Consider the following 20,852-nt stretch of genomic DNA (forward strand, 5'->3'; position numbering starts at 1 on the left):
CAAAAAGAAATCTAGAAAATTATAGTAATATAGGTTCTATGTACTTTGTAATTATAAATTATGACATAATTTATTGTCATTATTTACAATCAACCTATTTTTATATTGTATTTATAATGATAAAATTAGGAAACCTTTTTTCCAAAAAGTCTCTGTGTTACTAGCAATTAACCCTTCAGGTTAAGCTTAATTGATTTTGATCACCTATATTTTCTCTTGTTTGTTTCAATTCATGGAATCGAATTCGATCAAAAGTTAAAAAACATTTAATGCGGTGGATCCAAAAGTTTAAATTCCATCGCTACAAATCCACCACAAGATGATCAAACTCATCTCTGCGCAGACCAACTGCAGAAATGGCGCTTACTGCTTCAACCCGACCTCTGTTTAACGACTTCAACCCACCTTCACATTCGAAAAACCGAGACCCTCCAATTCTTCGATCTCACAGAACCCATTTTTCAAACCCTAGTTATCTGCTGAGCTTTCCTCAAATTAGCAGCTCATTCTCACAAATCAACACTCAATTCAGATGCCCGTTGTTCAAAAGCATGCCGTTAGTTCCATCTAGAAAGCTCAATTCGAAGGTGATTGAACTATAACCCACATTCTCTTCTGAATTTGGTTCTCATCTCTTTAATTTGGATGACTGATTTTGGTTTTCCTTCTTTTTTGACATTAAACTAGGTTAGAGCTTCAGCAGCAGGAGAAGAAGCATATCAAGAGGATTTCTCTTGGTCTTCTGTAATTCTGCCGTATGTTAGCTTCTTTCAATCTTGCGCTCACAACCTGCTTTATTATTTATCCGATATCATATAATCATTTTAAGTTTAGGCGCTTAAACTTAACACAGGTAGTTAATTTTACAGTTATCTGATGATCATTTCTTCATGGCAATTGGCAACTCCTAAAAAGAATGAACTTTGCTAAACTCTCTAAACTGAGTAACTTGTCCCAACTTTTGTGAGTTTGTCGTGGGACTTTTCGACTTCAAATTATGATTTTTCGTTTATATCTTTAAAACTATCTTAGTCATATATAGAAAGGGAAATCATAATCTACAAAAAGAGAACGACTTTATGGAGAAAGACATGGAAATGATTCTTTCCCATAAAGTCCCGAGTCTTTACAAATCCACCCTCATTTATTTTCTCTTGCAACTTTTGGTGCTAAAATTTTCAGGTTTGTATTCCCAGCCTTGGGTGGTTTACTATTTGGATATGACATTGGTGCAACCTCTGGTGCTACCCTCTCTTTACAGGTATCAATCTCATCATCTACATACAATTTTTTTTAGTTCCTCAACAAGAAAATTCAATAGAATACTCCACATATTAATTAAATTTAATACTTATCTTAATTGTTCTACAGTCAGCCGAGCTTAGTGGCACAACATGGTTCAATCTATCTGCTGTTCAACTCGGCCTTGTGGTGAGTAGCTATCTATGATTGTTTTACTTTTATTTATTTATTAGCTATACTTTGGTTACTTAATCTATATAATAAGTTGTAACTGAATGCAGGTCTCTGGGTCCCTATATGGAGCTCTTTTTGGTTCTATCCTAGTCTACCCAATTGCAGATTTCCTAGGTACTTGTAATAAACAATTTGACATCAATAATGTTAATGAATGATTATGAAACATTAGCTATTATTGATTTATGAAGGTAGGAAGCGTGAACTTCTATTAGCAGCTTTACTATATTTGGTTGGTGGTTCAGTCACAGCATATGCACCAGGTCTTGGTGTTCTTTTACTAGGTCGAGTTCTCTATGGTTTAGGCATTGGTTTGGTAAGTAGTTAGCTTCATTTGATCCAAAATCATCCTTAAAAAAATCAAACATTTTCTCTTTGTTTTGGTTTTTCAGGCTATGCATGGTGCTCCACTTTATATTGCAGAGACTTGCCCTTCTCAAATCCGTGGGACTTTAATATCTCTAAAAGAACTCTTCATAGTTCTTGGAATCTTGGTATTTAAAAATTAAAAGTTAAAACTCCACTCCATCACTTGTTTTTGTTTCACATGTAACCGAATTTGAAAGGCTGAAATTGTTTTGTACAGTTGGGATACTTTGTAGGAAGCTTTCAGATAGATGCTATTGGAGGTTGGAGATATATGTTTGGGTTTAGTGCTCCAATTGCTCTTTTAATGGGGTTAGGTGTGTGGGGTCTACCTCAGTCCCCAAGATGGTTGCTTTTAAGAGCTGTACAAGGTAAGGCATCTTTGCAAGAGTATAAAGAGCAGGCGATTGTTGCATTAAGCAAACTTAGGGGGAGGCCTTCTGGTGATAAAGTTTCTGAAAAGCAAATAGAGGACACACTTGTTACTTTGAAATCTGCTTATGGTAGTGATGAGGAATCAGAAGGGAGTATATTTGAGGTTTTTCAAGGCACGAGCTTGAAAGCTTTTGTGATTGGTGGAGGTTTGGTCCTTTTTCAACAAGTAATAGTTCAAACTTCAATCTTCTCTTGTTTTCCATTCATAAATTTATATATCTTTTTCTTTTTCTTTTTTCATAAATCATATGCTTCTTCTTGTTTTAAGTTTACCAAGTAATCTCTCTCAATGTAACAGATTACTGGGCAACCAAGTGTTTTATACTATGCTGGTCAAATTCTTCAGGTATTTGATACAGAACTTTTCTCTATAAATATATGTATATGCATCTGTATATCTATACACACATGTGTATATGCTTATTGTTCTGGTTGCTTATTTGTGAATTGTGGACTAAAAGACAGCTGGATTCTCTGCTGCTGCTGATGCTACACGTGTTTCAGTCATTATCGGTGTCTTTAAGGTATGTAAAACATTTTACCTAATACTGGCTTTTCATTACAGACAAAAAAGGTAAAAGAAAATGTACTTTTTTGCAAGAATGTGCTATTTCTTTTGGCTGTTTCATGTAAACAGTTGTTAATGTCCTTAAAAATCTAGGATTATAGTTCAAAAAGTTAGTCATCTTTTTCTAAGTGTATATAACTTATGGTTGTGCAGCTGTTGATGACAAGTATAGCGATTCTGAAGGTTGATGATCTTGGGAGAAAACCGTTGCTGATTGGAGGAATTAGTGGAATTGTATGCATCTATTTCTTTCCTTTTATAGACTAATTAGACCCTGTTTCTTTTTTCCCACATGGGTGGATTAATAAATGATGTTTGTTAAGAAAAAGTTAGGACTTAATGGGGAAAGCTCATTAAGTAAAAAAACTGAATACATTTGTGCTTTACTTTTTTCTTTTACAGACCCTTTCATTATTTCTCCTATCGGCTTATTACAAATTCCTTGGAGGCTTCCCCTTAGTTGCTGTAGGTGCTCTACTTCTTTATGTTGGATGCTACCAGGTAAGTAACCCTTTTCTTAGATTTTTTTTTTTTTAATCTGCAAAATGTGGCTTTATTTATGTGTGAGTTAATTTAACTTGGAATTTGGGATTTTTCAGATATCTTTTGGACCAATAAGTTGGCTTATGGTGTCAGAGATATTCCCTCTTCGAACAAGAGGGAAAGGAATTAGTCTTGCAGTTCTTACAAACTTTGGTTCAAATGCCTTAGTAACCTTTGCTTTCTCTCCATTGAAGGTTATTATTACCTACTCAAAAGTCAACATTTCCAAAGTCAACCCCTCATATCATATATCTTAAATTTTTTTTGTAAATTGTACAGGAGCTACTTGGGGCAGAAAATCTTTTTCTCCTTTTTGGTGCGATTGCTTTGTTATCACTTGGATTCGTGCTACTCTATGTCCCCGAAACAAAAGGGTTGACTTTGGAAGAAATCGAAAACAAAATCTTAAAATGAGATTTTTGATTGATGTAACAGTTTTCTTGTTTGTTGTACATCACTCATGTATGTGTAAATTGTAATGCTACTGATAACTCATGTGTTTACCTTTCATAAAGCAGTGCGTTTTTTCTTGAGCCAAGATCTGTGTACAACTTTTATTGCACAAGTTACATGTCGTGATCACTGTAAATAATCCATTATTTGAGAAAAACAGACCTATATACCATCGAAAAGAAAAGATTGCTATTTTGGGGGAATACGGTTGCTGCAGGACCTAGTCAACATCCGTTGATTTGTTATAATAATTATCCTGTAATGTTCACACAAGTCCCTGAAATTGTGGCATGAAAATCGAAAAAATAATTTGTCGTTAAATTTGGTGTTTGCGTTAACGTAGAAACAAAGAGCCATGCTTTTGTGAAAGGAGAAGCAATGGCTCAACCAGACAATGTGCGAAGAACAACGACCATCGATGCTGTGAATGCTCCAAGACCCCTAAACTCGCCAGGCTCCAAGAGTGGTGGGTAAATTCGTAATTTTGGTCATTTCTGAAATCTGAATCTTGGAAGGAATATGAGAAATTAATTTGTTTTGAATTTTGATTCGTACGTAGGTGATTCCTCAAGTTGGTCGTCTAGCTCTTCATTAAAGCTAAGAAAGAGCCATGATAACGACGACCCTGGAAGTGGAAACCACCATAAGAAATCAGTGTTCTCAAAGGTGAAAGAGAAGGCCAGAAAATTAAAGAAAACTTTAAGCGGGAGAAAACGTCGAGATGATAATGAGTTGCGAAGCCCTAATTTCTCCACTCCTCCAGGATCCGCTGGTCCTGTCAAGGATGATAAACAACGCCCCCAATTTTTTAGTTCCCCAACGCCATGTAATTAAATCACATATTATTCTCTATCATGTCATGTCAAAGATTACGGATTTTGACATTGTAAATGTGTATTTTCAGTGTCTGGATCTTCGGTTTCAGAAGACACGAAGACAAATTCATCAAAAGAGCAGCCTCAAGAAACTAAAAAAGGGCCTTCCGAGACAGAAGCACCATCCAAGAACGAGCCGCCACCACCACCTACCGCTAACGGTTCGCCGGAAACCACCACAACGCGTGATGCTAACGATCCCAAAACTAGTTCTGAAGCGAAAGAGAACAATGAAAGCAGCATGGAACCACAGGACAAGGACAAAGGTGTTTCGGTGAAGGAATACTTGATGAACAAGCTAGAACCAGGAGAAGACGAGAGAGCACTTTCTCAAGTGATCACACAGACAATAAGTCCCAAATGTGAAAAGATGAAAGAAGCTGTGAACTCATTGCTTAGGACCGAAGAATCACCGGTAAGTAACAACAAGGATTCAAACACGGAACCCGATACTACAAATGGTGTTGATTCTGATTCAAATCAAGATACCGGGGCTCGTTCTTCAGTCGAATCTGTTGATAATACAAAGTTGACTTCATTGACCGGTTATGATCATGATCCCAGTGATGGCCCTGAATCGCGTCTTTCTAATGTGTCGGCGACATCGGCTTCTGCTTCTTGCCAAAACCAAAATGTGAAACAATCGTCTTAGGCAAAAAAGGGTTGAATGAATGTATAGGAGGAGTCTTGCAGCATCCAGAATTGAGGTCTTTTATAGTAGCTTTCTTCTTCGTTTCGTTGTACTTTATCGGTTCTCGTTTGTTATCGTTGAATTAGAACTTATTTTTGTATATTTTGCTATACATGTAAATGAAAGCTATTGCAACTAATCGGATGTTATCTCTTTGTATGCGATTGATTGTCGTTGTTAAATATGTGGAGTTTTTGGTTGTTTCTTCAGAAGAGCTAAAGATGAGTATCCAACGTATATTCACGTGGAAAAGATTTGAGGCTTTTTGTTTACCACTTAATATCTCTTAAAGCATGTCTGAATCTGTCCAATTAAATATGTTTGTTTATCTCTTATTTTTACATCTTAATCTTAAAATAACCTTTTTTCGGTCAGACTCTAAGCCACATCCGAAATAAAAAAAAAAAAAAAAAAGACACGTTTCCCTTTATGCCCCAACCCTACCGAAGAATTCCGCCTCTGTTCATTCTTCCTCCCTCTTCTTTCCGCTACCCTCTTCGACGTCTCCATGCCAACCCTCTCGGTCGAACTCGTCGTACACCGCCGACATGAGACCTCCGACGCCACCGTCCTATACCCCCGGTCCGACAGCAAGACATCAGGTTTAGCTTTCGTTCTTCTCCAATCACTGAAATTCTATCACTCCCAAATTTTCTGAAATCGATTTTCTTAAATTGAGTTTATGAAATCGATTTCCCCAACAACCACCACCGGTCACCGCCTTCCTCCGGTCTTTCTCTGTGGGTATGTTTTTCATCCTCCAATTTTGAAATCGATTTTCTCATAATCGAGTTATTGAAATCGAAATTGAAACCTGAAAACTGTTTGAAATCGAAATTTTGAAGAATCTATGCAAAAATTTATGTCTAAAAATCGAGTTTTGAAATTCATTCCCAGTTTTATGTTTTTCTACATTTTTTTTCTTTTCATAGGTATTAATTCTGTTTTTCGTATAGGAAATTAATGAACAAGAGATGTAATTAGGTATAATTATTTTGATTCATACTTGATTGGTCATTCCTTCCTCATGTTTCCGTTGATTTGTGGTGCAGCTCATGGTTAGGTAATGAAGAATATAAATGAAAGGATTGGTTCTTCAGAAAATTTTTATACAAGTTCAACTGGTTTTTCAGATAGATTTTTTTATAGAAAATGTGTTCCTAATTGCTAATATAAGTTGTTGATTTTTTTCATTTGCTGAAATTTGTTGTTGATCTTGTTATTATGTGCTTCTATGTTGAAATTTATTGTTGATCGTGTTATGTTTGATTTGGATTAATATTAATTTTCAGTTATGTTTAATCTGGATTTTATATAGTGTTTATAAAAAAAAAGTTGATTTGGTTATTTTATAAAACAAATCATTAAATTAAGCGAAAAATAAAATAGAAGGGTAAAATAGTCATTTTTTATAATTCAGCACTATAATTCAGAGGTTCCAACCAAACAACATTTGAAAATTCAGATCTTAAAAATTCAGACCCTCTTAGAAATTCAGATTTCTTAAAAATTCAGCTATTAAAAATTCAGATTCTGCAAACAGCCCCTTTGTCTGCTTAACGTGAGACCCTATTAGTACCGTTGATGCATTTATGTGGATCCATGTGGGATATCTTATTTTAAACCCTACGAAAGCAATATTGTTTGACCTCAAAACTCAAGGATTCTAAAAGATGAAATGATAATATTGGATCAATGATCACTTGGTTATGTTGCGATGGTATTGTGTTCTTACAACTACATATTTCGTACGTAAATCAACATTTAGCATTTGCAACAATCTTCACTCTCTTTTGATCTTTTAATCAACACATGGCAAATTTCACATTGAAGATTTATGAAGTGGGAATGACAAAATGACTCTTTTATGGTATTATGTCCTTAAAAGATGGAATGAGTTGTTAGAAGGCAAGACACAACAAAGAATAAGCCCATTAGCGACGCTACCTTTAGCAATGACACAAACTTTTAGCGACGACATCAAACAAATGCCTCTTTTGTCGTCGGTAAAGGTACAAATGCCTCTTTTGTTGTCGGTAAAGGTTCCCGCCGTTTCTAAATGTGGGGGAACATTGCTTTGGATAAGGACACATGGAAATAAGTTTTTGAAGCTGAAAGGAATGACATGTTCTAGTATTTTTCAGTAAATTATTTATAAAGTTATATTTAATATGTTTAATTTTGATATATTTTTAACTTCACTAATTTTTTGTTGACATGGTTTGATTTTGGAGCGATTTCAAATGGTCTCATGTCTTCTGTTTATTGTGCGTCACTGAACAATCGGATATGTGTACGGTATAGAGGTTGCAAACATCGTGCAAAAACTCGTTTTATTGATTTGCAAGAGGATGTGGAGGCAGCAAGGGCTCGAGTGTTGGTTATTTTGATAACCAAAACATAAAACGCGGAAACATAAACCTTAGATCTTTAATCTCGAATATGTCAAAAGAAAACTTTAAACATGAAAGAACTACCTGATTTCATTATGATCTTCGGTTCTGAAGAACTAGGGTTGGGTTTCCAGTTGATCTCAAGAACCCTCTCTAAAATCCCTCAACAAACCCTAAACGAATTTTCATGTGTGTTTCGTATGTCTTGATTGCTCCTCATCACATGTATATATATAGATGGAGATATACCCTAATGTGAGAGATGGAAGGGATCTTAAGGATCTTAATTCAAACCGGGAACTCAACCCACAAGGCAAGTTAATATTCTATAAATCGGTCAATCAACAATTTATATTCTTACCATAATAATTGGATTTAATAATATATCATACATAAAGGGTTCTATTAACCACTTTTTAACATATAAAATCAAAAACAATCCAGTGAAAACAAAGAATGTCGAAAGAAGCAAGTAGTTAAGAATCGTGGAGGGACGTGCAACTATGGTAGTGCTTGTTTTAAGAGTGTAAGTTACAATAATGTTTATTCAGTTATAAAATACTTTTTAATGTTTGTTCAAGTATAACATATTTTGTAATGTTAAACATAATTTGAATAGACTTGAAGCATTTCACCATGGGCATGTGAATAAACAAGGTGAATTTGTTGATTTGTTAGTTGAAGACCAATATGTAAGTTTTTATTACTTAAAAATGAAGTAGATTGTTGTTTTTTTGTGTTAGTTTTAAAGTATATTGATAATCTTTGTGAAATATCTAATACTTTAGTTGGCGAGGTTGCTTTATAGACCCAACACATAACCAACTCTGGTGGTGATCCGAACTCCATTGATTGGATCACAATATTTGAAAAGGTGTTAAGTGTTCGAAGGGGGCATGCGAGAGGCACCAGGACTATACTTCCTTCTATAGCGAGTACAAGTGCTCTATCCCAATGACAGTCACAGTCACAAGCACCGCAACCAACACAAGTACTTATTAAACTCTTAAAGAATTTGGTAACTTTGCTATATTGTTAAGAACTTGCTGCATTTATAGTAATTTTTGGTAGTTTGATACTTTGCTTATTTGTTAAGTGGTTAATTCATTTGTTATGAATTTGGTAATTTGGTAGTTTGTTAAATTGTTAATGACTTAATTGATTTGATAGTTTGATAGTTTGTTAAATTGTTAAGGACTTAATTCATTTGGTGGTTTGATAGTTTGTTAAATTGCTCATGAGTTAATGTGTTTGTGACTTTATTGTTAAGTAATAATAATTTTTTTTTAGTTCGACATTTTTACTTATATACTTACTTTGTATATTTATGCTAAATAACAAGTAAATACAGACATTCTTACCTTTGTTTGTCCTTCAAATATGCTATTTTCTTCCTAATGGATGGGCAGATAGTTAAATCCCAAGACTCTCCCTTAGTCCTCTGATAGTATAACCTCTGCATCACATAAACCCTGATATCCTCCAACATTGCTATTATTGGTTTATGTCTAGCCTCAACTATTTCAGCATTAAAACTCTCTGAAATTCCATTTTCAATAGCATCACAGAATACCCCTTCTACTTGAAAAGCCCTACAATAACATTTAGGGTCCCTCTCCATGAGATAATCAAATGCCATACTATCTAATTCATTGATCTCTTTCATAGCAGCTTCATGTTTCTGTTTTGTGGTAGCCTTCACATCCTTCCAAAAAGGCTTGATAAAATGCTCACCTTTGAACCTTGTGTTGAAGTTGGCTAGTATGTGCCTAGCACATAATCTGTGCTTAGCATGAGGAACCCTTTCCTTGATAGCTTTAATTAAACCCTGCCCAATTTACAATGTTAAATAATTATTAAACTATAAAGTTAAGAGTAAACATGAGTAGTACCTTGTGTCCATCAGAGAGAATAGTAAGTCCATTTCCATTGCCTCTTTCAATATCATCCATCAGTAGATAAAGGAACCATTTCCATGTTTCTTTGTTCTCAACAGTTACAACAGCCCAAGCTATAGGGAACATGTGATTATTGGAATCCCTACCCATTGCAGCTAATAGTTCACCCTTGCAAATTCCTTTGAGAAAGCATCCATCAATCCCAATGACTCTTCTACACCCCTCTACCTAACCATCTCTTACACCTCTGAAGCATACATAGAACCGTTTGAACATTGTACTTCCATCAGGCATATTTTCCACTTCCATGCTTACAGTTGATCCTGGATTAGCTATTTTGATTTCAATGCCATAGTCCCACAACCTACTATAATGCTCTTTCAGAGTGCCTTCAATCTCAGACAAAGCAAACTTTTTTGCATTTCTACATTGTCCAATGCTAACTATGATGTTGTATGTGTTTGAGATTTGAGCTTTCATCTTCCTCAAACTAAGCTTGGGGTTTTCTATAAGTACATTGAAAATTTGTTTCCCTACCCACTTGTAAGTCACTAAGCCTATTTTAAAAACTCTACCACAGTTATGAGTTGATTTAAGTGACTTGATCTGAAAAGTCCTTTCCTCTTGCATCCAAGAAGCCCATAACCTAAAAGGACATGTAGATTCTTTACCTTTGCAACACTTCACTAAAAGTATGTTTTTATCATTCTTTTCATACCACAAATCATAACCATGCTTAACAGCATAGTTGGTAAGACAATGTTTGAGTTCACTAGGATTGGTGAATTTCATACCTAACACAGGAGCCATTTGATCCCATTCTTGCTCAGAATTGTGCACAGGGTATACAGGAGGTAGTTGCTCAGCAGTAGGATCTTCTTCCTTTTCATCATTTGGGCAAAGTTTGTTCAAAAACATGTCTTTCTTCTGCATACCTTGAATACTTGCTCTTGCCCTTTTCATAGAAAACTCCTCATCATCCATCTCGTGTTCCCAAACCTCTTTATCTATTACATAAACTTCATATTCGTTTGAGTTGGTATCATCTTCAACTTCAGGCTCTTCCATTTCAATCCAGTCAAACAGGGGTTCATGCATATGGTCCACATACACAGTTACTTTCTTTTTGTCATGAAGATACTCAAGAAATTCATGATAATCACAATCGTTTTGCAATGTGGCAAATCCTTGACACAATGTTTGGCCGTCTGGACAATAGTATACATCTTTGCACATCCTTCTAGTAATCAGCTCTAGGTGAGCAATGAGTTCAGAATACCCTTTGTCCCTGAAATCGGCGTACCTTATCTCCTTTTTATCTGGATCAAAATACGTAAATGACCTCGGGAAGAAGTGCCCTTTGTACTGGACTTCAACGACAAATGCATCATCTTTAGCCATCTAATTTGATCGGGGTTGCTCGAAGAAAGAACAGTGAGAATGAAGAGATAGAGATGGGGGATTTGTCCTGCCCTAATTTATGGAGATAAATACACACGCAACGCCTTAATAATGTCAACTAATCATCCACGTAATGGTTTAATAGGAAGAAGCCGGTTAAATGACTATTTATAAACGGTTATTAGAACCTTAATGGTGTAATATATACAAAAAAAACGTTAAGGACCTAAAATGAACAAATGAGAAACGTTATTACCCTCCTAAGTCATTATCCCTAAGTTAAGGCTCACCCACTTTTCATGTTTCCTTATTTCTAGTTAGCATGTTATTTTCTTTCCTATAAATGGTAATCATCGTTGGCATGAATATCAGAAAAGTTCATGAAACTGCTATGTTATTTTAGCCTATCTTATTCATCTTAATTTTTAGGAGATTAGCGCTTGATTGATTATACATATGTATATTGTTTTTGTAACTTTATAAATAAAATATATAATGATAGGGATGAGCAAAAGGACCGAACCGGCCGGAACCGTCCCGAACCGGACTGGAACCGGGAACCGGCTTCGGCCAAAATCAAGAACCGAACCGGCCCGGCGGTTCTACCGGTTCCGGTTCCACCGGTTCCCGGTTCCTACCGGTTCTTGTCGTGTCTTCAAATGTTGGAACCGGACCTCGAAAAATAGCAATATACGGTTCCGGTTTTTACCGGTTCTACCGGTTTTTGCCGGTTCCGGTTCCTACCGGTTCCCGGTTCCAAAAATCAACAAAAATAACGTCCCGGTCCCGGCCCGACCGGTTCCATTGGGTTCCGGTTCCGGTGCCGGTACCGGTTCCGGCCGGTTCCCCGGTCCATATGCCCATCCCTATATAATGACGAAAATAAGCACTTTTTGAATAGTTTTGTGGTTTAAAATTTATTTTAGACATAGCACAGGGGGCAAACAGGTGCTTTTCAAATTCCATTACAAATAAATCGTAAATCTCGTCCGATTCAAGGGAGAAGTCTGTACTCACCAACTCACCCATAAACCCCTTCTCTCTCACTCTTATCTCCAATGGCGTCCTTCGCCGCCGGCGCGGGGCAATTTCTCAGCCTCCATCAAACTCGCACCCGTCCAAAACTACACTGTACTCCGTCCTCTGCCTCTATTACCACCAACACTATCAGATGCCAACAGATTTCGTCTCAAAACCCTAACAAACCCTTAAAAACCCGGCCCTCAAAAACCCCCGTGCTTTCTGTTAAGAATCTAGCCATCTCCGCCGCGGCTGGTGTTTTATTTCACGTAGCGTTCAAGAGTTCTTCCCTCTTCGGTTTCGGCGGTGGAGGAGGTGGCGGTGGAGCCAGTGGAGGCGGCGGAGGTGGTGGAGGTGGAGGTGGAGGTGGAGGTGGGTTTTGGAAGAGGCTGCTGTCTCCTGTTGCTAATGCAGATGAAAATCAATCTCCAGAATGGGATGTTCATGGTTTACCGGCTGATATCATTGTTCCATTGAACAAACTCAGTGGATTTAAAAAGTACAAGTTATCTGCGATCGAGTTTCTTGACAGAGTTAAATCTGCCGTTGTAGGTTCAGAGGATTCGTTTTTTGAAATGGTTTCTCTTAGGGCTGGTGGCGTTTACACCAAAGCTCAGCTTCAGAAGGAGCTTGAAACCCTAGCTACTTGTGGTATGTTTGAAAAAGTGGATTTAGAAGCGAAGACCAACCCCGATGGAACCATTGGTTTAACCGTATCATTTACGGAATCCACTTGGGAAGAGGCTGAGTACTTCAAGTGTATCAATGTGGGGTTAATGGCGCAATCAAAAGCTGTTGAAGCAGAAGAGAACATGACTGAGAAAGAGAAGATCGATTATATGCGGAACCAAGAAAGGGATTATCGGCGAAGAATGGAGAGGGCAAGGGCATGTATGTTGCCATCTACAGTCCATAGAGAAATCGTGAAGATATTGGGGCAAGGGAATGTGAGTGCTCGGATGTTGCAAAACATTCGTGATAGGGTTCAGAAATGGTACCACGATGAAGGGTATGCTTGTGCTCAGGTTGTGAATTTTGGGAATTTGAACACTAATGAAGTTGTTTGTGAGGTGGTTGAGGGTGATATTACAAGGGTTGTGATTCAATTCCAAGATAAACTTGGAAATGTATGTGAAGGGAACACTCAAACTGGAGTAGTGAGGAGAGAACTACCTAAGCAGGTAACTCTAACCATCGATTTTGTCCACTATATGTTTGTATATCATGATCTTTTTCATTCATTTATCAGTTCTGGATGTGGTAGTTAACATTTCTAATGTCATTTACAGCTTCAAAGGGGGAATGTTTTCAACATTGAAGCCGGGAAACAAGCATTGAGGAATATTAATTCTTTATCTTTGTTTTCAAATATCGAAGTCAATCCACGACCTGATGAGAAGAACGAGGGAGGGATTATTGTTGAGATTAAGCTTAAAGAACTTGAACAAAAATCAGCTGAAGTCAGTACTGAATGGAGTATTGTTCCTGGACGTGGAGGCCGACCTACTTTGGTATAATATTACATTCTTCTATTACTTTATCATTCAATTTTGTGTTTTCAAACTACTATATCAAATACCCTTTTTGCTATGCATTGTTTTTAGGCTTCAATCCAGCCTGGTGGAACTGTTTCTTTTGAACATCGGAACATCAAGGGGCTTAATAGATCCATTCTTGGCTCTGTTACCACAAGCAACTTTCTTAATCCTCAGGTGATTTCTCCTTGTTTGTAACGTCTTGTTAATGATCTCAACATTTTGTCAAGAACATTAGTAAACATATGGTTTTGTTTGCAGGATGATCTTGCTTTCAAGCTGGAATATGTGCATCCTTACTTAGATGGTGTAACCAATTCCCGAAACCGGACTTTGCGTACAAGCTGCTTCAACAGCAGAAAGCTGAGTCCAGTGTTCACAGGTGGGCCAGGAGTAGATGAGGTTCCTCCTATATGGGTTGACCGAACTGGTGTTAAAACCAATATCACTGAGGTAAATGTAAATCATATATACACATTGTAATGTTAAATTTTGAATTATGTTATCATTGTTCTGATAAATTTGTTTTTTGGCTCAGAATTTCACTCGACAAAGCAAGTTTACATATGGAATTGTAATGGAAGAGATAACAACACGTGATGAAAGCAGTCATATTTCTTCAAATGGGCAGAGGGTTTTGCCAAGTGGTGGTATTAGTGCAGATGGGCCTCCAACAACACTGAGTGGAACGGGTATTGACCGAATGGTATTTGCACAAGCAAATATCACAAGGGACAACACCAAGTTTGTAAATGGAGCAATTGTTGGGGAGAGGAATGTATTTCAGGTGAGTGTTGTCTTGTGTTATTGTAAGTGTGTGTGTGTGTGTGTGTTTGTTTAGTGTTGTTGTAATATTGGGAATTGGGAATGGAATTGTAGGTTGATCAAGGGTTGGGAATTGGAACTAAGTTCCCGATTTTCAATAGGCATCAGCTGACAATGACAAGATTCATCCAACTGATGAAAGTAGAAGAAGGTGCTGGAAAATCCCCACCACCTGTGCTTGTTCTTCATGGTCATTATGGGGGATGTGTAGGAGACCTTCCAAGTTATGATGCCTTCACTCTTGGAGGACCTTACTCTGTTAGGGGTTACAACATGGGAGAGATTGCTGCTGCTAGAAATATCCTTGAGGTTTCTTATCTTATCTTACATTTCATATGTAAATCTAGAAGAAATAAGAAATGGGAATTGATTTATATAATTACACATTACAGGTTGCTGCTGAGCTACGCATACCAGTGAGGAACACACATGTATACTTATTTGCAGAGCATGGGAATGATTTGGGGAGCTCAAAGGATGTGAAGGGAAACCCAACAGAGGTGTATAGGAGAATGGGTCAGGGCTCCTCATATGGTGTTGGAGCCAAGCTTGGTTTGGTACGTGCAGAGTATGCTGTTGACCACAATTCGGGGACTGGTGCCTTGTTTTTCAGGTTTGGAGAGAGATTTTGATTTTGGTTTCTATAAGGTTTTTGCAAGATGGATTTTGGGTAGAAGGATTGATCGATCTAATGTTGGAACATGGAACTTGAGTGCTATGTGTAGAAAATTCGTGATTTTGTTTGATGGGGACTTATTTGAGATGTACTTATTAATACTTACTATTACTATTCAACAAACACCCCCAGGGGTAAATTGTGTTTGATGTGGTCTGAGTTTTTATTTTTGTTGTGGGTATCGTACTCAAATATGTCTCGTGTAACAAATGCAATAAGAACCTCTTATGCTCTTAGAAGTTGGTTTGTGATGGAATGGGATCATGGGATTGGAATCGGCTGTTTAATTACATAATATGATAATAAGTTTGACTATGGAAATTCAAGTCCAAGATGATGCTTGATTATGTGTTTGAATGTTTCCATTTAGATATTAAGAATTGCGCAAAAATAAGTTCTGTGATATAACTTGAACTATTTGATTAAAATAATATGTTTATTGATTTTCTGAAAAATACAATTTGTAAAATTGAAGTGTATTATTCCATGTTAGAAAGGGATAATGGTTTGGGACCGTAATGAGCTTTCAACTTTATTCATATTTAGTCATTGAATTTTTTTTCGTGTTTGATTTATCCTGAATTATTTGTAGATGTTTATATTTTACCCTTACGTGAACAATTTCAAATAATTCAGGGGTAAATCAAACACGAAAAAGTTTAATGACTAAAAAGTTTAATGACCCTGTATACAAGCATGCATATAGGGTTTGCAGTCCCTTTACGATTTTGTTGAGCTAATTCGGGCAGTGGTAAAGGTTTAGGCACCCCAATAGGTGGGTTGTGTTTCTTTAGAATCTGAAAAATAAAAAGAAAACTTCTCCTGATATGATTTTTGGGGTTGTAAGACATCAGTTTTCTCTAATCCATCATCATGATCATCCCCATCAAATTGAGTGTAACTCTAAAAATGTTCAAGTTGCTCTTCATGTAGAATTATATTACCATCATCAACTAACATCATTAGTTTTGCCTCATTATTCGTAGATTCATTAACATCAACATTAAGGCTAGTGTGAACAACAACCTTACCTTTAACCTTTAGACCTATAAACACCCTCATGTATAAGGTCACTGTAAGAAGGAACATGGTTGGTTGTCATAAGTAATAAATTACAAATTTGGTTACTTCCAACACCAGAAGAACCATTTTCAGAATGATTTCCCCAGGAAATCGATTAGTACTACTTTCTATAAAATTCTTAACAACAAACAATTGTACTATGTTGGGATGCATAGTAGTAACAAAACTAAGAAAATATCTAATATCACTATCATTAAGAATCTGCATAACTATATTTGATTCGGGACATTGAAAGAGATAGATGAATTTGATTATTGTGTAACCAAGACTTGGAAGCAACCAACGTAACTAACCTAACGAAGTTGATATCATTGCTTATATCTACACCAAAACATGTGTAATCCAGAGCAAGATACTGCATACATCCGTCAATACGCTGCCATTGCCCTCCACTAGAAACTGAAACTCGAAAAAAACCTGTATACGTACTCATTTCAAAGTGTTTATGGAAAGTATCGAACACACAAATATATTAAAAACACAAATGTATTGCATATTTGGAAGAAAAATATAGAAAAACCCTAATTCTAGTTCTCCGGAACACCACTTCGAAATATACGGCCGTTACAGACTTCAGTCCGAGATACACTTTTTCAGTTCGGAAGGTATGGAGTGTCAGATTTCCGACCTCAACCCCACCAACCGCATCCACTCTGAAACAAAATCATAAATAATCCGGAATATTGTATTCTTGATCACATATCTGGAACAAAACTTTGTGCTCCGGAATATGATATTCCGGATCAAGTGGTCATTTTTCTAAAAAAAAAATTATTGCTTATTTTTATTAAAATGATTTTTTATAAGAGTTAGATTACTCAAATTCATATAATAGAAGTTGTATTATAATGAGAAGCTATGGCATCGTATGGCAGAGGATTGTTCTACCACCGTCCAGATCGACGGCAAAGCTCTATCTAATCCACAATTCACTCAAACAAAGAAAAATATATTCTAAAGAATCCGCCAAGCCAATTAGCCAAAAATATCCAAAGTCGGTACTTTTCTCTTCACTTTTCCTTCCCGAAGTGGACTTTTAACAATAAATAATCCCGCATCCTATCAAATATCTCGCAACAGTTGATTGGGATCCAGCTTCTTCCTCTCAAATCTTCATAATTGTTGTCAAGGGTTGGATGTTTCTCTAAAAATCATTTTACTTGTAAATTTTTGTATAGCTTTATGGGAGAGGAAGTGAGAATTACAGGCTACGATGTCGGTGGCGGCGATGAGCATGACGGTCGAGTTCTGGAGTGGGAGGCAGGATTGCCGAACATAGATGATCTCATGCCGTTATCACAGTCGATGACCTCTGCTGATTTCTTGTCGGCGTTCAGCATCTCACCGGAGCCTTACCGGAGTATGTTTGACGTCAATCGTGCATCTCAGAACACGATTTCAAATCTCCGAGGGGAGTTGGAACAACAGTCGTTGAACAAATTAAATAGTTTGAAGTCGTTTGGTGATTATGATAAAGGAGATGAGATGGTTGTGGAAGGCGACGAAACCACCGACCTAACCCGCGGTGCTTCGGATTTGCAGAAATTACAGAGAATCGATGATGGAGGTGGAGCTGGAGAGGAAATCGACTCCGCTTTGCTCGCGGATGATGATTCTTCGGCTAGGGCATCCAAGCGACCTCGTCTGGCCTGGACGCCTCAATTACATAAACGATTCGTTGATGTTGTAGCGCATTTGGGCGTGAAGAACGCCGTCCCCAAAACTATTATGCAGTGGATGAATGTTGAAGGATTGACGCGTGAGAACGTCGCGAGTCATCTTCAGAAGTACAGGCTATATCTGAAGAGGATGCATATCCAAGGTCCTTCGTCTTCGGATCACCTTTTCGCTTCAACTCCGGTTCCTCAGAACTTACACGAATCCGGCGCCGGTGGTACTGTTAATGGGCATCATCACGCTCCAGGGGCTATTCCGATGCATTACCACTCACAGATGGTTTCCATGCCTTATCCATCACCGCAGATGGATCCTAATTCTGCAGGTGGTGATGGTGGAGGTGCTTACCACCATGGGTTTGAGTCCCATTCGTATCCATATAACATGACAACGCAGCAGAGAGATTGGTCAGCCTATCAGCATCATATGACTTCTAACGATAAATAGAAATTCTGTACTCGTTGGAGATTATCTAAGCAATGGTTTGATGAACTTCTTCTTTTTTTTAATCCCTTTTTGTGTATACTTAAATGAATATTGAATCAATCCTTCCTTCATCTATGTGATTCTTAACCAATAATCTAAGTGTTCCTTGATGTTTTTAATTGATAAATTCTGTATGAGGTCTTTTAAGTATTCCACGATTAATCAAGTCTGATAGAAGTTTTGGAGGTTCTAATTGTGATTTGACTGATTTCATATCTATCTTGTATGTGTCTGTGTTCTTGTTCTTTTGAAGCTGTTAACAAACAAACTGGTATACTGATTTCTTGAACTCAGATAGTGAGTGATTCAATGGGACCATCTTGATAGTTGTGCTACTTGGCAAGTAGGTCCTTTGTCTTGGTGTGTTGTTTGTCAAACTTTTCATTGTAGATCTTTTTGCTAGTTGTTCAAGAATCAAGATAGAGATGTATGTGTGTGCATGTTTATCTTGTAGATGATTTTGAAGACATTCCTTTATGGAATTTAGGGACGAATTTCTTTGTTCTTATCTCCATGTGCTATGTGCTCCTGACAAAAATACAGGTCGATGACTATATTAATGTATGACACTGTGGACATATTATACAGTCATTTTTTACTTACACTGGATTTGGATTGAAACCGGGACTGTAAACCAAATCAATAACCCAATGTATATTCACGTTTGACACGTGTTTTATTTTGACTTTGATTTGAGAATTAGAACATCTTGAAGGATATTCAAAATTGACCACTTGCCACTAGAAACGTGTGTATGTCGTTACGACCTTTTTATACATTTATGAGAATGACAACGGTATACATTTATTATTTATGAGAATGACAACTATAGAAATGTGAGTATGTCGTTACGAAATACATTTATGAGAATGACAATTGTATACGAAATGAAGAGTTTTGGATTTTAGACGAGCATATTTATGTATACTTATGTAGTAATATTTTTATTTCAAATGGATTTTAGACGAGCATATTTATGTATATTTATGTAGTAATATTTTTATTTCAAAGTGATCAAGGCTTGTTCAATATGTAGTTTTTGAAAACAAATTGAAAAAAAAAACGTCTTTTGAAAACTTTTAACTTTTAGTTTTAAGAAAAATTGAAAAAGAAACGTCGTTCCGTAGTATGAGTTTCTCATTTTTAGCTAAAACAAAAAGTTTAAAATCTATAAGCTATTTCAAGTAATGTTTAACAAAAAATTATTTATAAATTTTCAAATTTACTTGATTACTTTTCTAGATTAGTGGTGTGTTTTAATAAGTCTTTTTATGTCTTCCAATTATTTTTATTGAACATTCATATACAAATAAAAACTAAAGTTGATATTATGGGATTCTAATTAGTTTTGTCAAACATGTCCTAAAATATTGCTTTTATTTAAATTGTCCTTATTACCTTTAATGTTTAAATAGTTATAGGGAAGATAACGAAGTTTAAAACTTCATTGGTTGTTCGTTGCTACCTGACACTATAATTTATTTATATACTCACATGTAACATTGTTATTAATGGATCCATCAAACTCCTCCGTAACTCGTCTAGTTATGAATATATATTATAATTACAACATAAGTACATGACATCTTATCCAAAATGTATATAAATATGTTAAAACTATAACAAGATTCATACGAAAACTACACTAAGTGGTCTGTTCTCATGATTAACTCAAAAGTTAGTTTTTTTTTACTCACAAAATATCTTATGATCGGCCAAAAATCACCCCTAAATTTAGTCGTCCTTCAAGCTCCGACAATGAGCTTATGACGATGGTTGAAGTGTTGAAGAATGTTGTATTGGCCAGAAAAATAGAGGCTGAAAAGATGAAAGCAACTTCAAAGCGAATTGGGCAAGACAAAATGAATATTCTAGCTGTGATCGAAGAAAATACAGATAACTAATATGAAAGGTAGATAAGAAATGTTGAGCGTAGAAAGACAGCTTTTTGAAGCATTGTGAATTATAAAAATTGAGCAAAAAATGGGTTGACAGAGAGAAATCAAAATTCTCATATCATTTCCCGAATTTCAGTTCAAAAAGGTTGTTGCTATGTGATATTGTATGCATGATCATATTTAACAAAATCTATGCACATATTTTAAGGTTTTCATTATGAGTTATTGTAGGAGTCTAGTGTTAGTTGGCTAGATTTATTGAGAAAGTTGGTCGATTTTTATATCTTATAACATATTATAAATAGACGGCGAATAATTTTTTCTTACAACTCACACTAAAAAAACTCTATTCACTCACACCTAATTGAAACAACTAGTCTAAAATGTCTTCATATCTCTTTGGAATCCTTGCTAAACTTCAACCTCATTTGAAGAAGGGAGTGAATGTAAATACAAAAGATGTGTGATATTACCAGGCCGAGTCTTCGATGGGGAAGTAAAAGATGTAGAACTATTGTTGCATGATAAAAAAAACTCGAGTAAACTAACTTCA

The 20,852-nt window shown here is 36.3% G+C and overlaps 4 protein-coding genes across 4 annotated transcripts; all 4 read left to right on the forward strand.

Moving 5' to 3' along the window:
- Nucleotides 1-217: 217 nt before the first annotated feature.
- LOC111907263 (D-xylose-proton symporter-like 3, chloroplastic) lies at nt 218-3,926 on the forward strand. Its single transcript, XM_023903049.3, has 14 exons — nt 218-587; nt 688-755; nt 1,183-1,261; nt 1,372-1,431; nt 1,524-1,590; nt 1,668-1,792; nt 1,869-1,970; nt 2,063-2,443; nt 2,576-2,623; nt 2,739-2,801; nt 2,999-3,079; nt 3,248-3,346; nt 3,445-3,582; nt 3,668-3,926. Exons 1-14 carry the CDS (start codon nt 357-359, stop codon nt 3,800-3,802), a joined length of 1,677 nt encoding a protein of 558 aa, XP_023758817.1. The 5' UTR covers nt 218-356; the 3' UTR covers nt 3,803-3,926.
- A 139-nt stretch (nt 3,927-4,065) lies between these two features.
- On the forward strand, nt 4,066-5,573 carry LOC111907264 (cell wall protein IFF6). The gene is made up of 3 exons (XM_023903050.3): nt 4,066-4,307; nt 4,401-4,667; nt 4,746-5,573. The coding sequence occupies exons 1-3, from the start codon at nt 4,220-4,222 to the stop codon at nt 5,366-5,368; spliced, it is 978 nt and encodes a 325-aa protein (XP_023758818.1). The 5' UTR covers nt 4,066-4,219; the 3' UTR covers nt 5,369-5,573.
- Nucleotides 5,574-12,089: 6,516 nt separating this feature from the next.
- Nucleotides 12,090-15,304, forward strand: LOC111907266 (protein TOC75-3, chloroplastic). Its single transcript, XM_023903051.2, has 7 exons — nt 12,090-13,300; nt 13,409-13,630; nt 13,724-13,831; nt 13,916-14,107; nt 14,193-14,441; nt 14,534-14,788; nt 14,872-15,304. The coding sequence occupies exons 1-7, from the start codon at nt 12,158-12,160 to the stop codon at nt 15,109-15,111; spliced, it is 2,409 nt and encodes an 802-aa protein (XP_023758819.1). The 5' UTR covers nt 12,090-12,157; the 3' UTR covers nt 15,112-15,304.
- Nucleotides 15,305-17,188: 1,884 nt separating this feature from the next.
- LOC111907267 (transcription factor PCL1) lies at nt 17,189-18,594 on the forward strand. The gene has a single exon (XM_023903052.3). The coding sequence runs from the start codon at nt 17,421-17,423 to the stop codon at nt 18,360-18,362; it is 942 nt and encodes a 313-aa protein (XP_023758820.1). The 5' UTR covers nt 17,189-17,420; the 3' UTR covers nt 18,363-18,594.
- Nucleotides 18,595-20,852: the final 2,258 nt, after the last annotated feature.

This window comes from Lactuca sativa, chromosome 5 (assembly GCF_002870075.4).
Source record: "Lactuca sativa cultivar Salinas chromosome 5, Lsat_Salinas_v11, whole genome shotgun sequence".
Taxonomy (NCBI): Eukaryota; Viridiplantae; Streptophyta; class Magnoliopsida; order Asterales; family Asteraceae; genus Lactuca; species Lactuca sativa.

What these genes read in the sequence shown, in the direction of transcription:
- LOC111907266 (XM_023903051.2), top strand. Translation starts at nt 12,158, where the DNA reads ATGGCGTCCTTCGCCGCCGGCGCGGGGCAATTTCTCAGCCTCCATCAA. An exon ending in GCAACTTTCTTAATCCTCAG is followed by an intron (nt 13,832 to 13,915) that starts GTGATTTCTCCT and finishes TTTTGTTTGCAG; the next exon opens with GATGATCTTGCTTTCAAGCT. An exon ending in TTAAAACCAATATCACTGAG is followed by an intron (nt 14,108 to 14,192) that starts GTAAATGTAAAT and finishes TTTTTGGCTCAG; the next exon opens with AATTTCACTCGACAAAGCAA.
- LOC111907263 (XM_023903049.3), top strand. Translation starts at nt 357, where the DNA reads ATGGCGCTTACTGCTTCAACCCGACCTCTGTTTAACGACTTCAACCCA. An exon ending in TGGTCTTCTGTAATTCTGCC is followed by an intron (nt 756 to 1,182) that starts GTATGTTAGCTT and finishes TAAAATTTTCAG; the next exon opens with GTTTGTATTCCCAGCCTTGG. An exon ending in ATGCTGGTCAAATTCTTCAG is followed by an intron (nt 2,624 to 2,738) that starts GTATTTGATACA and finishes GTGGACTAAAAG; the next exon opens with ACAGCTGGATTCTCTGCTGC.
- LOC111907267 (XM_023903052.3), top strand. Translation starts at nt 17,421, where the DNA reads ATGGGAGAGGAAGTGAGAATTACAGGCTACGATGTCGGTGGCGGCGAT.
- LOC111907264 (XM_023903050.3), top strand. Translation starts at nt 4,220, where the DNA reads ATGGCTCAACCAGACAATGTGCGAAGAACAACGACCATCGATGCTGTG. An exon ending in CTCGCCAGGCTCCAAGAGTG is followed by an intron (nt 4,308 to 4,400) that starts GTGGGTAAATTC and finishes ATTCGTACGTAG; the next exon opens with GTGATTCCTCAAGTTGGTCG. An exon ending in TTTTAGTTCCCCAACGCCAT is followed by an intron (nt 4,668 to 4,745) that starts GTAATTAAATCA and finishes GTGTATTTTCAG; the next exon opens with TGTCTGGATCTTCGGTTTCA.